This window comes from Cetorhinus maximus, chromosome 31, assembly GCF_964194155.1.
Source record: "Cetorhinus maximus chromosome 31, sCetMax3.hap1.1, whole genome shotgun sequence".
NCBI classification, from domain to species: domain Eukaryota; kingdom Metazoa; phylum Chordata; class Chondrichthyes; order Lamniformes; family Cetorhinidae; genus Cetorhinus; species Cetorhinus maximus.
This window is the reverse complement of record NC_135909.1, coordinates 18,340,541-18,358,487: the sequence shown is the minus strand read 5'-3', so window position 1 is coordinate 18,358,487 and position 17,947 is coordinate 18,340,541. Positions and strand designations below refer to the sequence as shown.

General features: G+C 44.6%; 2 protein-coding genes and 1 non-coding gene across 3 annotated transcripts in view; 1 reads left to right on the top strand and 2 right to left on the bottom strand.

The window, feature by feature from the left end:
- LOC144670308 (histone H2B-like) overlaps positions 1-17,947 on the bottom strand; it is a 518,579-nt gene that overhangs the window by 167,501 nt on the left and 333,131 nt on the right. The window lies entirely within an intron of this gene.
- trnam-cau (transfer RNA methionine (anticodon CAU)) lies at positions 7,769-7,840 on the bottom strand. Its single transcript has one exon. It is a non-coding gene; the product is annotated as a tRNA-Met (tRNA).
- On the top strand, positions 13,384-14,055 carry LOC144670281 (histone H1.5-like). The gene has a single exon (XM_078532769.1). It carries the CDS (start codon positions 13,384-13,386, stop codon positions 14,053-14,055), a length of 672 nt encoding a protein of 223 aa, XP_078388895.1.

Here is a 17,947-nt window from a genome sequence, read left to right as displayed (position 1 = left end):
TTGGATAATGAGGAAGATAGAAAATATGATGAAATAATGAAGAGGCCGTATGATGCATGTCAGATGAATTCTTCAAGTGTGAACCAGGTCACTGCTATTGTATGAGAGTGTGGAATTAACTCTCTCTCTGACCATCTCTGTTACGTTATGTGAATGTGGAATTAATTAATCCCCAATATCAGTCAATCTGCACAATTAACTCTCTATCCATCAGTCTCTGTTGCTATGTTTCAGGGCAGAATTATGATAACTTTCTACCTATCATTAAACATTAGTCTGTAAGAGTGTGGAATTAATTCAGTATCTGTCAGCCTCTATTGCTGTATGCCAATGTGGAAGTAACTCTCCCTCATCTCCATTACTGTGTGTGAGTGCACAATTAACTCTCATCTGTCAGTATTTGTTCCTGAGTTTCAGTGTGGAATTACCTCTCTGTCCATCTTCATTAGTGTGAGAGGGCAGAATTAATTCTGTATCTGGTATTCTACATTACTGTATGTAAGTGGGGCATTAATTCTCTGTTCATCTCTGTTATTGCATGTGAGAGTGGAATTAACTGTCAGCAGTTAACTGTATTAACAGAATTAACTGTATGTGAGTGCAGCATTTCTTTCATTCGTTGAGAGTAATTGAATATAGAATTAACTCTCTCTTTGACAGTCTCTGTTACTTTATGTGAGTGTGAATTAATTCTCTATCCTTTAGTCTCCAATACTTTTAGTGTGGCATTAACACACTGTGAATCTCTGTTACTGGCTGAGTGTGGAATTTGCTCTCTGTCAATCTATAATAATGTGAGTGTCATTAACTCTCCGTCCGTCAATCTCTGTTATCCTATGGAAGTGGGTACACTTTCAAGTTAGCAAACTGTAACCAGTAGAGTGTCACAGGAATCAGTGCTGGGTTCTCAGCTATTTACAATTTATATTAATCACTCAGATGAATGGAGAGAGCATCACCACATTTTCAGACAATACAGAGATTGGTGGGAAAGCAGGTTGTGAGGGGTACAGAAAGTGTCTGCAAGAGGATATAGAAAGGTTAAATCAGTGGGCAAACATTTGGCAGATGGAATACAATGTGGGAAAATTTGATGGGAAGAATAGAAAAACAAAACATTATTCAAATGATATATATATTAATGGCCTAGACTGTGGTGTGCAGGGAGATAAGAAATCTCAAAATTTGCAGATGATCGGAAGATTGGAAACATTGTAAACTGTGAATGGGATAGTCTTGAACTTCAAAAGGACATAGACATGTTGCTGGATTGGGCAGGCAAGTGGCAGCTGAAGTTCAATGCAGAGAAGTGTCAGGTGATTAATTTCAGTAGGAAAAATATAGTGAGTCTGTATCAAATAAAGGCAGAGCCTCTAAAGGAGGTGCAGGAACAGAGGGACCGAATTGTATATGTACATAGGTCATTGAAGATGGTGGAGCATGTTGAGGGAGCAGGTAATAAAGCATATAGAATGTTAGGCTTTATTAACAGGGGCACTGAGTACAAGATTCCATCACTGTGAAGAATAAGGAGGTCATGTTGAACTTGTATAGGTCGCTTTTTAGGCTTCATTTGGAGTACTGGGTCCAGTTCTGGGTGGCATACTTAAAGAAGGATGTGAAGGCATTGGAGAGAGTACAGAGGAGATTCACGAGAATGATTCCAAGATAAAGAACTGTAGCTACGAGGATAGATTGGAGAGGTCGGGACTGTTTTCCCTGGAGAAAAGAAGGCTGAAAGGAGACTTAATAGATGTATTCAAGATCTTGAGGGGTATGGACAGAGTAAATAATGAGAAATTGTTCTCACTCAATAAAACATTAAGAACCAGAAGGCACAGACTCAAAATAATTGGCAAAAGGAGTAAATGTGATGTGAGATAGACTCATGACGTTTAACTTAAAATGTAAACTTTTTTCACCTAGAGGGTGGCTGGAGTCTGGAACAAACTTCCTCAAAGGGTGGTGGAGGCAGGTTTATTTGAGATATTCAAAAGGGAATTGGACTGCTACCTGAAAGGAAAGAATGTGCAAGGTTACGGGGACAAGGGAGGAGAATGGGATGAGGCAGAATGCTCTTTCAGAGAGCCAGTGCAGACTCGATAGGCTGAATGGCCTCCTTCGATACTGTGGAGAGAGACTGCAGAATGTTGCAGTACAGAGGGATCAAGATCTCCTTGTACATGAATCACAAGAAGTTAATGTGCAGCTGCAGCGAGTAATTAGGAAGGGAAATGGAATGTTGGCCTTTATTCCCGGGGGGGGGGGGGGGGGGGGGGAGTATCAAAGTGGGGAAGTCTTGCTACAGCTACACAGCATTGGTGAGACTACACCGAGAGTACTGTGTTATGTCGTAGTCTCTTTATTTAAAGGGGGATATAATTGCATAGGGGGCAGAGAAGTTTGACTAAACTGATTCCAGAGATGAAGGAATTGTCTTATGAGGAATGTTTAAGCAGGTTGGGCTGAACCACATAGGAGTTTCGAAGAATGAGAGGTGATCTCATTCAAACAAATAAGATTCTGAGGGGGTTTGACAGGGTAGATGTTGAGAGGAGTGTTTCCATTTGTGGAGAAACTAGAACCAGGGGCCACAGTTTAAAAATAAACATCTCCCTTTTAAGACAAAGATGAGAAGGAATTTCTTCTCTCAGAACGTCCTTAATCTTTGTAATTCTCCACCTCAGAGAGCAGTGGAGGCTGGGTCATTACATATATTCATGCCGAGTTAGACAGAATTTTTCATCTACAGGAGAGTCAAGGGTTATAGGGCAGGTGGGAAAATGGGTTTGAGGCCACAATCAGATCAGCTATGGTCTTCTGGAATGGTAAAGCTGGCCTGATGGGCTGAATGGCCTCCTGTTTCTCTTTCTTATATTTTTAATTTGTCAGTGTGGAATTAACCCTCTGTCTGTCAGTCTCTTTGGCTGTATTTCAGTGTGGAATTAATTCAGTCTGATCTGCATGTGAGGGTGGAATTGATTCTCTGTCCATCACTCACTGAATGTGAATGTGTAATTTAAATCTCTGTCAGTCTCTTTTACGGTTATGAGAGTGGAACTAACTCTCGAACTGCCTATGAAACTGTATATGAGTGTGGAATTCAATCTTTGTCAGTCTATAGCTGTCTGAGAATATGGAATTAACACGTCAGTCTCTGTTACTGTATGTGAATGTGGAATTACCTCTCTATCGGTCAGTCTCAGTTACTGTGAGTGTGGAATTCTCTTTTCCAGTCTTTGTTATGACATCTGGGAGTCCAGTTAAGAACCTGCCAATTTCCATTAATATTTCAGTGAGGGATTAACTTACAACAACAGAGACTGAGAGAAATTAGTCATATTAGTCTGTCTGTGTTAAAGTGTATGATTGAGGAATAAACAAACAATCTGTTAGCTTCTGTTACTGAGTGTGTGGAATTAACTCTCTATCAGTCAGTCTCTGTTATTGTGAGTGTGAATTCACAGAATCGTTACGCTATAGAAGAGGCCATTTGACCCATCGTGCCTGCACCGGCTCTCTGAGCATTTTAACTTAGTGCCAATCTCCTGCCTTTGCGCCATAACCCTGCCCATTGTTTCTATTCAAATAATCATTCAATGCCCTCTTGAATGACTCAGTTGAACCTGCCTCCACCACAATTCCAGGCAGTGCATTCCAAAACCTAATGGCTCGCTGCTTCTTTTGTAAAACACTTTAAAACCATGCCCTCTGGTTCTCGATCCGTTTACAAGCGAGAACAGTATCTCTATATCTACTCCGTCCACAAACCTCATGACTTTGAAAGCTTTTATCAAGTCTCCTCTTAGCCTTCTCCTCTCCAAGGAATGCAGTCCAAACTTCTCCAATCTTTCCTCATAACTGACGTGTCTCATCCCTGGAACCATTCTCATAAACCTCTTCTGCACTCTCTCCAATGCATTCAGATCCTTCCTATATTGTTAACCTTAACTTTCAATCTCTGTCATGTGTGCAAGTGCGGATTTAGCTTTTTACACAATCATGTCAGTTACTGTACATGAGTGTGAAATTCACTCTTTGGATGATAATCTGTTATTGTAGGTGAATATAGAATTAACTCTGTCAGTTTCTGTCACTGTATCAGAACGTGGAATTGATTCTGTATCTGTCAGTCTCGGTTACTGTATCAGGCCATAGAAATAACTCCTTTTCAGGCTCTGCTACTTCAAAAAAGTAAATTCCACACTCATCATCTGTCAATCTATGTTACTGTATATAAGTACGATATTAACTCTGAGTCTCTGTCATGTGAGTGAAGAATTGAATCTCTATCATTTTGTCTCTGGTACTGTCTGTGGGTTTGGAATTCGTACCTTACATGTCAACCTCTGTTGCTGTACGTGAATGCGGAATTAATTCTGTACCTGTCAGCCTCAATTATGCTGTGAGTGTGGTATTCACTCTCTGCCAGTCTCAGTTACTGTGAGTGAGTGTGAAATTAATTTCTAACAGTCTTGGGTGCTGTGTGTGATTGTGGAATTGCCTTCCTGTCAATGTCTGTTACCGGATCTGAGTGTGAAATTAACTCTCTGTTAGAGTCTATCACTGTAAGTGAGTTTGATATGCATTACTGTATGTATGTGGAATTAATTTTCTGTCATTCTTTGTTGTTACGAGTGTGGCAAAGCAGACAGGGAGACTTCTATTCCCATTGATGGAAATGTAGAGGACCAATGGACGCAGATTTAAGCTAATTGGCAAAATAAGCAATGGCAGCATGAGGAAAAATCTTGTCATGCAGTATGTGGATCAGAGAAGTGCCTGAGAATGTAGTAGAGGCCGGTTCAATCAAGGAATTCAACAGAGAATTGGATTATTATCCAAAAAGGAAAAATGTGCAGGGCTATGTAGAAAAGGCAGTGAAGTGGCATGAGGTGATTTGCTCCTTCAGAAGGCCAGCATAGACATAATGGGCAGAATGGCCTCCTTCTGTGCTGTAATCATTCTATGATAAGATGAATTAACTCTCCGTCAATATCTCTTACAATATGAGTGTGGGTGGAATTAACACTGTCGGTGACTCTCTGCTATTACATGTGAATGTGAAATCAACTCCCTGTCCGTCTCTGTTACTGTACAGGAAACAGTTAATGACCTTATGTCAGAAATGCTTGGGCCCTACTGTTCTCAAAAGTGCTCGCGGTTAAACCCATCACCTTCTCTCTCTACTCTCCAGTTCTAAATCAGCCAACAAGAACATACCTTCAAAGTAAGCGAGGAACGGCTTCCACGTGCAACATCCATTCTGATTCAAAAGCATTCTTCATTTGTCAGTTTGTGTTTCTGACCTTGGTTTTGTGAGCAACACCTGCAACAATTCACTGAAAACATCATGTGGATAGTGGCAACCTGAAATAAAGAGAGAAAATGCTAGAAATACACAGCACATCAGACAGCATCTGTGGAGAAAGAAAAGGAGTTCATATTTCGGGTCACTGACAATCAACCTGCAATAAAACACTTACTAACATCTGCCCATGGTGACTGCAGTTCCCACAATTCCCTGCATCCCAGAAACCGCTCTATTTAATGCACTGACTTCCCCGGCATTGAGAGTGTGCATGCTCCCCAGGGCCGGCCCCGGGTCATTCTGAGGTCGAACTTATCGGCCCATTTCACCAATATGCTTCTGTCCTTTTGAAGTTTAACACTATCCTCCTCACAGTTCACAATACCTCCAAGTTTCATGTCATCCGCAAATTTTGAAATGGTGCCCCATACACCAAGGAGTAGGTCAACAATATATATCAGGAAGAGCAGGGGACCCAGCGGCTCTAATTCGGGCTCTGAGAGCCGCTGAGACTCGGTGTTGGTGACGCTCCGCTCAACCACGCTCGAGCTGAACGGCTCATGCTCGGCGTAGACAGGATTTCCGGTGACAGACCTGTTTGCGCCTGCGCACTGCGGTCCTTCTGGGAGAGATAGGCCGTTTAATATCTCCCAGAGCATTCTGGGAAGCGTTATCGGCCATTTCATTATAAACTCTAACGCGGGGGGAAGCTTTTGTGTTAATAGTTTCTGTGCAAGCTCTTTTAAAGAAAATCAGCCCCACTCCCATTCTCCTTTACAATAGCCTTAAAACATTGTCCCTCCTGTGTTTACTCTTGAAAGTTTATTTTTAATCGGCATGCACCACCATTTTCGGCAGAGCATTCAAGACCACAACAACTCGCTGCCTGACAAAGAAATGACAAGGGATGATCCATTCAATGTGGAAGATGTTGGGGAGGAGGGTGAGGACAAAGGAAGCCTAAAAGCGTTCTGGGAGAGAGCAAATTGGTGAGAGCAGAGCTCGCGAAATGGAACAGAAATGCTTGAGGGCCCTGTCAATCACAGATAGGAGAGATAACCAGTTGAGAAAAAAGGAAGGTAAATTAGCAGTGTTGGTATGGAATATTACCTGTCCTTACCAAAACACTCATTCCAGCTGAAACAGTGATTTATGTGTACTTTCTTCAATTTGGCACCCCGTATTCACTGTTCACAATGGTGGTCTGATCGATGTTAGACAGTTTCAGTGATTGCTTTGATGAACATCTGCTCGGTCAGCAAATACGACACTGAGTTTACGATCTCCTGTGATTTTAATTTTACATCTTGTTCTTACACTGACGTTTCTGTCCTTGGTATCCTGCAGTGTTCTAATGAATCTCAGTGTAAACTTGAGGAACCGTGTCTCATCTTTAAATTGAGCACGTTAAAACCTTCCAGTCTCAACATTGAGTCCAACAAGTTGAGAATGTAAACTCAATCCCCATTATGTATCTTTTCCATTGGATATTCACATTTTTATCTTGTTTATGCTTTTGGATGGCAGCTGTTCATCATCCCATCATTCACACCTCCTTTAGACACATCTTTGGTTTTGTTACTTGAACATGTACCTTAACCTTGCACCATCAACTCTTTTGTCTTTTAACCTCTCCTGCCATCCACCCAGATTTGGAAACCACAAGAGAAAAAAATTATATTAGATTTATTAATAACTAACGAGAGAGAGTTAATATTCTGAAAGTAAATGAGCATCTGGCAACGAGTGACCACAATATGTTAGAGGCAGGGAATGGTCACAGAAATGTAATAATTTTCACCTTAAGTAAGGTCGGTAAGGGCAGAATGAGCAGGAAGCTGAACAGATTAAAATGTGAACAGCTACTAAACGGCTAAAGGAAACAATCAGAGGCACTCAAAGGTGATTTCAGTATAATAGGTGTCTGACGCAAGGCCCAAGGAAGGAAACTTCATGGTGAATTTGGAACTGAATTCCACGTTTTAAACCAGTAATTAAGCAGGAACTGTGATATCTGCCCTAATATTGATTAACTGCCTTTGACATGATGCTGTCTTCACTATGATGATTCTCTCGTCCTCGATGGTACATGTCGCAGTGAAGGAAGCTGTTGTCCAAATTAAAATGATGAATTACTGCAGGGTGTCATTTAGATCGGACATACTGCACCTAATAAATATCAACTTCACGATATTTTTCCATCTTAGAAATTTCTTATTCAGGTAATGATGGAGTGATAGTGAACGAGAGAAGAATATTCAGACTGTGCCAGCTCGTTGCGAGAAATGGGCTGGTCTCGGCTGGTGTGTGTTTGCAGCAATTGCAGCTCGTGTCCTCGTGTAAATAAAAACAATTTGGGATATTTGTTGCAAACTGAAGTGTTTACAGGAAGCGAGATTCCAATGTTAAGACCTGCAAACTGTAAAGAAAAATTAGATAAATTTGTGGGAGTATAAATAGCAGAGGATGGTTTCGATCCATCGACCTCTGGGTTATGGGCCCAGCACGCTTCCGCTGCGCCACTCTGCTACACATTGTCAGCTGTGGATGAATGTTACTTTGTGTATTAGGGAGATAAATAGTCACTTGCTTTGTGCTTTTGAGCGATGTGTTGGGAGGATCACCTTGGCTGCACAATTCCACTTTGCAACACCAGAAAAAGACAAAAAAAACACAGAAAAAAAGGCAGCAAGAGGCTGCCAGGATACACAAGATGACAGAGAACGATGCCGAGCAAATTAGCAAGACACTGAGGTGGAGAAACTGATCATTTGTCCAAACCATTCCGTTTGTCAGAGATGTCCCCGGTTTGTAATAATGAGTCCTGCTGTGTAACTGTGCACCCTGTTGTGTCTCTGTGCACCCTGTTGTGTAACGGTGATCTCTGTTGTGGACCTGTGCCCTTTTTTTGTAACTGTGCATTCTGTTTTGTGTATGCGCACCCTGTTGTATAACTGTGCTCTCTGTTGAATAACTTTGCTCTTTGTTGGCGAGACTGTGTTCTCTGTTGTGCAACTGTGCTCTCTGCTGTGTTACTGTGCCCTCTGCTGTGTAAGTCTGCCCTCTGTTGTGCAACTGTGCTCTCTTGTGTAACTGTGCTCTCTGTTCTGTAACTCCGACCTCAATTGTGAAACTGTGCCCACTGTTGTTTATCTGTGCTCTCTGTTGTGTAATTGTGATATCTGTTGTGTAACTGTGCTGTCTGCTGTGTTACTGTGCCCTCTGTTGTTTAACTGTGCCCTCTGTTGTGGAGCTGTGCTCTCTGTTATGTAACTCCGCCCTCTACTGTGTAACTGTGTCCTCTGTTTTTTAACTGTGTTCTCCGTTGTGTGACTGTGCCCCTGTTGCGTAAAGTGTGCTCCCTGTTGTGTAACTGTGCACTCTGCTGTTGAGAGATCTTCACTGTTGTGTAACGTGCCTCCCTGTCGTGCAGACGTGTTGCCAGCTGTGTAAACATGTTCTCTGTTGTCTCAAGATGCTCCTATACTGTAAATATGTTCTCTGTTGCTCAGTGAAGATGTTTTCTGTTGGGAAAATATTTTCTTCCTGGGTCCTCGATGTTCCCTGTTATATTAACGTGTTCCATGTTGTGTTCAGATGTTCCCTCTTCTTGTGTTAAAATCTGGTTAAGCCACAACTGGAAAAAAGTCATCAATTCTTGACTGTATCTGTTACCTTCTAGGAGTGAATGTGATTGTGCGATACATCCTGAGAACTCTGTTAGTAGACGTGAGCAAGATTTGTTCTGTATATGTCCATCACAGATAGTGTTTGTGAGTGTAGGATTCATTCTGCATCTCTGTCTCTGGAACAATTTGTGAGAGTAGGATTTCTTCTTATGGGTCAATGCCTGGTACTATATGTGAGGGTGAGATTAATTCTGTTTCAGGCAGTGTTACTGAATGTCAATGTTGGAATCATTCTGTGTCTATCGGACCCCATTACTGCCAGGGGAAGTGGGGTTAATTCTGTATCTGAATGTCTCCATTATTCTTATTATTATTCAGACCTTCGGGATAGAGGATGATTTGCTTCCACTCTCTCTCTCTCTCTTCCACTCTGAACAGAGTCAGTGTCTGATTCCACGACTGTCCTGCAGCACCCGGCTACTGCAGACCAAGGATTTGGATTATTTTACAACAATTTCCTGCCATCCATAAACATTCCACTGCTCCATGAATGGGACTGAGTGACAGAGCAGGGAGTTCTGCACAGGTCAAATTACTACTTCCCACTCTCAGGATCTACTTATATTTTTATTTGTTCACGGGATGTAGGAGTCGCTGACAAGGCCAGAATCTGTTGCCTATCCCGAATTGCCCTTCAGACCAGACCCTGCTTGTGTCACTGCTTTTAATTTTCTGTTTTTTTGCAATGACTATTAATTGAAACAAATGCGTTGGTCTATTTTGTATTTGCTACCTCCTCTCTCTTTGGATTATTATAAATACCTTTTTCTTCCGACAGGCAAATATTTGAAAGCAGCAGAATCAAAGTAGTGATTCGGTGACAAAAGGAGAAGTGCAGCCAGCTCCTTCTCACACAGTAAGTACAGTATCACTCACAGAGAGCAGAGACACCAGTTCCACAAGCACCAACAGCACAGTGAGATAAGAGCAAAATAGTGCAGATGCTGGAAATCTGAAAGAAAAATAGAAAATGCTGAAAAAACTCAGCAGGTCTAACCGCATCTATGGAGAGAAAGACAGAGTTAACGTTTAAGAGTCATACAGACATGAAAGGTAAACTCTGTCTTTCTCTCCACAGATGCTGTTAGACCTCCTGAGTTTTTCCAGCATTTTCTGTTTTTGTTTGCACTAAGTTAGTCCGGCAGTGAGCCCAAGTCTCAGGAATGTCTATTCGTTCAAACGGAGGAGGAGAGTGCGTGAGCCAGATGGGTTTTTATCAATGTGACTTTCAAGATTTTTTAAAATTATATGTCACCGGCAGCGGTGGTGGGATTTGATCCCGCGCCTCCATAACATTATCTTAAGGGGGTCCTGATGTGTCTTGACACGGCAAATGTGGACAGGATGTTTCCTCTTGGAGGAGAATCTACAACTCACGGTCACAGTTTAAAAATAACGGGTCGTCCATTTAAGACAGAGATGAGGAGACTTTTTATTCTTGCTGAGGTTCTTGAGTCTTTGGAACTCTCTTCCTCAAAAGAGGGTGGAAGCGGAGTCTCTTAATACTTTTAAAGCAGGGGTAGACTCTTGAAAGCAAATGGGTGAGAGGTTACCGAGGGGAGGCAGGAACGTGGAGTTGAGGTTACAATCAGATCAACCATGACCTTACTGAATGGTGGAGCAAATTCGAGGGGCCGAGTGGCCTATTCCTGCTCTTTATTCCTTCTGTTCTTATGTTCATTAACTTGGAACTCTAGATTCCTGCTACGACGCCATCTCCACTAATAAAACTGTCACCGAAACCAAACAGCCACTGTTTAAAACGTGCCTGTCTTCACACCTTGTGCCTACAATAGCTGCTCTTTGTCTGACTCCCCACATCCTGACTGTCCGGCTCTGTTCCCACTCTTCACTGTCCAATATCAACAAACCAGGGGAGTGTGAACTCAACCAGGAATATTCACTGTTGCTTTGCGGAGAGAAAGCAGCAGTGATTTTCAATAACAGCTTCTTGCCATTCTGTCTCCCTCCTCCCAGGAGGCTGCTGTTTGTTCCATTCCCCCAGGACCGGAGTCATTCCATTGGTGGCTCATCCTGTCCCAGATAAAACTGGGGGAGAGCCGCGTGCATGCGCTCTTCTGCTCCCACCCATTGAGCTCTGGTGGGTCGGAATGACGCATGCGCAGAATTCTATAACATTCCATGAAACCATTTTGCAGTGAAACGTTTTCCAATTCACTTTTATCCGAGATCAGCAAATGATCTGGAGCTCATGGGAAAGGGGATGGTGAAAACTGGGACTCGCCCCATTAAGAGACACAACCTGGGATTTTTCTGTTCAGCTTGTTTGATGTTCAGGGACCTGTCTTCACAAAGCAATCCTACAGAAACACTGGAGGAACCCGGGAGTCGGGGTGTTTGCTGGGACCGGGCAGGAGTTAATATCAGACAGGAACTCTCCAGATTAATTCAATCTGAGTGAAACACTCACTCACTGAGAGTGAAACCTAACAGCCCTGAGCTGCAGGGTGTACAACAGGGAACTGAGGTTTAAACATGGGCCACTGTTTCTCACTCACTGAGACTGTCAAAGAGACATACAGTCATAGAGTCATGGAGACATTGCTGCTCAGAAGGAAGCCATTCGGCCCATCCAGTCCATACTGCCTGCCTGTAGAATAATCCAGTCAGTCCCATTCTCCTGCTCTACGCCTGCAACTTTTTTTCCCACAGGCGCCCACCCAATTTCCATTTGAAATCATTCACCATCTCCGTTTCCACGATGCCCATCGGGATCAAGATCCAGGAGATAACCCAGAAAGTAACAATGTTCTTCCAGACTTCCCCCCGGCACATCTTGTCTTAAATTTTAAATCCGTGTCTCCTAATCCTTCTACTCTCAGCTAATGGGAACTGCCTTCCTTTGTCTACCTGATCTAAACAATCTTGTACACCTCTCTCAGACCTCCCCTCAATCTCGGCTGCTTCAAGGAGAACAGCTCTGGATTCCGCAAACAAACTTTGCAGCTATAACCCCTCATGCCTGGAGCTATTCTAGTAAATCTCCTTTGCACCGTCTCAACGACTCTCACATTCTTCCAAAAGTGTGGTGACCAGAAATGGACACAATATTCTAGTTGCTGCCTAACCAGAGCTTTATAGATGTTAAACATAACGTTCCTGCTTGTATGCTCAGTACCTCTGTTGATGAAACCAATGATCCCATCTGCTTTCCAAACTACTCCCTCAAAATCTCGTGTCACCTACAAAGATCTAAAGGTCCCTCTGACCTTTGCACAATTTTTAGAACTGGACCTTATAGTTTATACTGCCTCTCTTCTGTTAAAATACAGCATTTTTCCTGAGTGTGGGATTAATAATATGTCTCTGTTACAATATCATTGCAATCTGAAACTGCAGCTTCTGCCTCTCCACGAGAATCTTTCTGGGTAAAACCAGAGCTTACAAGGATTTCTGCAACTGATGCATTGTCTGTGTCTCACCGCCCTCACTCACTCTGTCTCTATCAATCCCTCCACCCCCTCTCTTTTGAACTCCACATGAAGGCGGGATAGTGTTGTTTAGTGGCTGAGTGCACACAATCTGTGTCTTCAAATGATCAAAAAATAAATCTGCTTCTGAACAAGATCATAATTTAAACCAGTTACGGGTTAACCCAGGCACAGCTGTGATTGGCTGCAGCCTCCTGAATCTGGGGAACAGACACTGTGAGCAGCTCCGGTCTCAGAGGGTTGAACAGTTACAGAGCTGGGAAACTACAACTAATCCCCGTGAATCCACAGCACAGGCCGAGAGGAGAGGAAAGCCTGTCCTGGGAGCTGTAAATCTGAGCCACAGTTTGTCCTGTCAATGTGCAGATGTGAACATTGTATCTGCGAGAGTGTGTTAAAGGGGCGGGCGGGTTAGACTAATGTCTCTGTGTTTGTGTGTTCGGCCTCAGCGACAGATTTCCGAGTCCTTCTTGTGTAAAATCACAAGATTTCCCTGTAATTGGATCGCGATGCTCCCCTGCTCAGCCCTGAAGAGAGAATTTAAGGTAAAGTTTTCGTTAATTTCAAGATTTCAATGGAAACACAGAGAAGAAGTCAGCGCTCGGCTGAGAGGGCGCGATCAAAGCAGCAAAGAAACGGGTTTAAATCGAAATTTCTGCCTTTAATTCGGATGGAACTTTCTCGACAACAAAGATTCGGATTTTGTTAACAGAAGGAAGCGAGTGTGGGAATCTGAAATGTCCAATTTGAAGTGGAATTGGGGAGTTTATGAGGAGAGAGAAACACAGAGAGGCTGGAGGAGCCGGGAGCTGACAGCAGGTTGTCTCTGCCCCGTCCGCTCTCTGTCTTTAAGTTGCTCTGAGCCGCCACCACTGCTTTCATTTCTGATCCAGTTCTGACTGTCAGAGAGATTTTACACACAGTCTCGGATATGACTGATACTGCAGCCGCCGAAACGGCTCCTCCAGCCGCTGCCGCTCAAGTCAAACCTCCCAAGAAGAAGAAGGCGGCTTCCCGATCGAAGGCAGCCGGTCCCAAGTTAGGCGAACAGATCCTCAAGATTGTGGCGGGTTGCAGCGATCGCAAGGGGATGTCCCTGGCCGCGATAAAGAAAGCTTTGTCTGGCAGCGGTGTCGATGTGGGGAAGCTCGGCTCCCAGATCAGGCTCAGTATCAGGAGGAAGGTGGAGAGCGGCTCCCTGGTGCAGGTAAAGGGACAGGGCGCCTCCGGCTCCTTCAAAATCCCTAAGAAGGAATCCCAGGGGAAAGTGGGAAAGAAGGAGAAGAAACCAACAGCCAAGAAATCTTTAGTCAAGAAACCAGCGGCCAAGAAGGTGAAAACAAAAAAACCAGCAGCTAAGAAATCTCCAGCCAAGAAAGTAACAGCCAAGAAATCCCCAGCGAAGAAAGCAACAGTCAAGAAAACAAGCAGCAAGAAGGCGGCAACTCCAAAAAAGGCGGTGAAGAAAGCAGCGCTGAAGAAAAAATCTCCCGCCAAGAAGGTGACGGGCGGAAAGGTTTTAAAAAAAGTGGATAAATCGTCGAAGGCCAAGCCCAAAGTGAAAGCAGCAAAGGCTAAGAAAGCAGCGCCAGGAAAGAAATGAAACCAGCCGAGCAAATTGTAAACCTCTGAACACAAAGGCTCTTCTCAGAGCCGCCCACGTCTCTCAGGAAAGAGCTGATCGCCGAATCAAATGTCCCTGTCCCGGCGCTGGGAGCAGGTTTCACACTGAAGTGATTTATATTCAATTGAAAATTCCCGGTATCTCACTGACATGCACTATACCCAGCCCCTCCCCCAATCTGCAATAAAACAGCGGGGTCCGTGCACCATTGTAACTGGGGATTTGTTCAGCTGCTCTGTCAGTTTCTGCACGTTCCCTTTTCACAGATTCAAGGTGAGAGTGTGTAAGACAGTTACCCGGGCGGAGTAACCCCGCGTTACAACTCAAAGCCCAACACATGAGTTTGTCTAATTCAGCTTGAGTGAGGTGTCGGTAAACTGCTCAACCCTCCTGGAGGGGAGGTGTGTGGGGATAGAACAGAAGCTGGGAGTGAAGTGGAAACAGGCGGATTTGACGGGGTATAGTGTATGTACTTGGGCTGGAATATTACAGAATTTTATTTGTAAAGGTCTGCAATTAAAAGCTGCGGGTTTCTAGAACCGTTGAACATGAAGCTCCAATCGATAAGTTTTGTGCCGAGCGCTGTGTTAACTTCCATTGTCGACAATTAAATAAAATGTCGTTTCGACAGGCAGGGGGTGGAGCTGGATTATCATAGACATTCCTCTGTTCTGTCTGTCATTTAGTCTCCTCCCCGTCCCGCCTCTCACTCTATGCTCCTTTCTCAGTCAGGTCGGGGCGGGCTCTATAAAGGAGGAACCGATACAGCTCATCTCTCATATTCAGCAGCGATCTGAGTGAAGAATCATCATGTCTGGCAGAGGGAAAGGAGGCAAAGGACTGGGGAAAGGCGGAGCAAAGCGGCACCGCAAAGTGCTTCGTGATAATATCCAGGGCATCACCAAACCAGCAATCCGCCGCCTGGCTCGCCGTGGCGGTGTCAAGCGGATCTCGGGTTTGATCTATGAGGAGACTCGCGGGGTGCTGAAGGTTTTCCTGGAGAATGTGATCAGGGATGCGGTCACCTACACTGAACACGCCAAGCGCAAGACGGTCACTGCCATGGATGTGGTGTACGCTCTGAAACGCCAGGGCCGCACTCTCTATGGATTCGGCGGCTGAACAACTCGACTCTCTCTACCAAACACAACAACAAAGGCTCTTTTAAGAGCCACCCACCGCCTCACAGAGAGAGCAGAAACCTGGGAACGGGAGCTGGGATGCGCTTTGATCTGGAATGTTAGTGCCTGATTTGTTCTGGACGGGAATGTACTGAGAATCTTTTTAATGGTTTATTTACCCGGATGGCCCATTCTGCACTGACACTGAAAGGCCTCTCCACTGCCTCATATTTTCGATAGGTTTTGTTTTAAATGAATAATTAGTCAGGTAGTAATGACAGGATCTGGCGGTTCCTCTGACACCAGCCGTTCAATCCGTCAGTGGATTTGAGGTTACAATCATATCAGGATCAGGCGAGGCAGGCTTGATGGGCTGAGTGGCCTCCTCCTGCTCCTAATCCAAATATTCGCACGTATGTTCGTGTAGACTTAGACTGGGAATAACGGAAATTCGAGCCGCTCTTTATCGGCATGAACAGCCCAGAATGAGGGCAATGGGAAGGGGTCTGATGCCCCCAGCACCGTTTCTATTTTATTTCCCATTCCATTCCTCGAAGTGAGCGGCGATTTCGAGGGTTAGTTGTGCTGTAGGGAGCAATGGACAGTCCTTCAATTTTTGCCTCGGAAATTCAGCACTGACTTTACACAGTTCAAACAACAGACTGGTGTTTCTGTCTAAAAATGAGCAGATTCACCAGGATGATACCTGGTTTAAAAATTGCCGGGACAGATCACATGAACTGGAATTTCATTGGGGTTAGGAAATAGCGAGTGAGAGTGAAAAATTGTATTTTTAATTTACAAAAAAGGGAAGAACGAAGCATATTCTCGAGACGGGAATCGGCTGCAAAAAATTGGCGGAATTTTTGAAATGGCCAATTAAAAACAACTCGACCAATGGGGACCTGAGGTGCCAGGGATTAATTCATTGGTTAGATTTTGGATAAAACTGCCTGGGCGTATGGCTGCAGCCAATTACTGTTCGGGGCGGTTCCTCACAGAGTTTAAAAAGGCGGATTGTAGAGCGGACTGCATTAATAGTTCTTGTATCTCAGCCTGTGGTGAATCTGTTCAGGAAATGGCCAGGACCAAGCAGACAGCGCGCAAATCGACCGGAGGGAAAGCTCCCCGCAAACAGCTGGCTACCAAAGCGGCCCGGAAGAGCGCTCCAGCAACGGGCGGCGTGAAGAAGCCTCATCGCTACAGACCCGGCACTGTGGCTCTGAGGGAGATCCGCCGCTACCAGAAATCCACCGAGCTGCTCATTCGCAAACTGCCCTTCCAGCGCCTGGTGCGAGAGATCGCTCAGGATTTCAAGACAGACCTGCGCTTCCAGAGCTCGGCCGTCATGGCCCTGCAGGAGGCCAGCGAGGCTTACCTGGTGGGGCTCTTTGAGGACACCAACCTGTGTGCCATCCACGCCAAGCGAGTCACCATCATGCCCAAAGACATCCAGCTGGCCCGCCGCATCCGCGGGGAACGCGCCTAAAACCCGGCTTCAGCACCAAGTACAACAAAGGCTCTTTTAAGAGCCACTAAATCGACAAATGAAAGAGCTGCGATCTCCTGTTAAACACTCCAGCACTTAAACAACTCGAAGATAAAATTTATTCTCCCTTGCACCGGTTTATTTGTCTTGTCGACATAGAGGTTGTAGAATTGAGAGAATACAGATGATGCAGTTATCAATTGCAGCTCAGGTTATGTCTGCGAATATTTTAGGCCACGGATTTTTTTCCAACGAATTGCGGCACAGGGTGAGGTACGGTTTGTAAGTCAATACTCATTGTTATTATAAGGTTACACTATGAACATGAAGCGATTGTCCGATAGTAACCCTCCAGTGCGCAGATATTTTTGATGGTTGTTTTTAGTCAGTTATACAGCAAAGAAACAGGCCGCTCGTGTCCGTGCCGGACTGACTATCCTTGATTAATCCTTGCCTCTCCAAGTGGAAATTAATTGTGTCCCTCAGAATCTTTTTCATAAGTTTCCCTACCACTGATGTTAAGACTGACTGGCCTATAGTTCTTTGGTTTATCCCTAGCCCCCTTTTTGAATAATGGAAACCATTAGCTGTCCTCCAGTCCTTTCACCTCTCCTGTGGTCAACGATTTGAAAATTAATAACAAGGTCCCTGCAATCTCCTCCCTTGCCTTCCACAGCAGCCTGGGAAAAACTCATCTGCCCGTATAGGAAGGATGTTGTTGCACTAGAGAGGTCATAGCGTTATACAGCACAGAAACAGGTCCATCGTAACCGTGCCGATCATCAAGCACCTATCTATTCTAATTCTATTCTCCAGCACTTAGCCCGTAGTACTTTTAGTTATGTCGTTTCGAGGGCGCAACTAAATACTTCCCAAACGTTGTGCGAGTTCTTCCTTCGCCATTATTGGTCCAGAATCACTTACAAATTTGGTCCGGCCGCGGACAGACAATAGTTCACCCTTTCACAGACTCTGTGAGTGGCTCTGAAAAGAGCCTTTGGGTTATTAGATTAAAGAATGGCCGCTTCACTTGGTCTTCGAGCCCGCAGCGGCGCTGGTTTTCTTGGGCAGAAGCACGGCCTGGATGTTAGGTAGCACCCCGCCCTGAGCGATGGTCACCCCTCCCAGCAGCTTGTTGAGCTCCTCGTCGTTGCGGACGGCCAGCTGCAGGTGTCTGGGGATGATGCGGGTCTTCTTGTTGTCCCGGGCCGCGTTACCAGCCAGCTCGAGGATTTCAGCCGTCAGATACTCGAGCACAGCA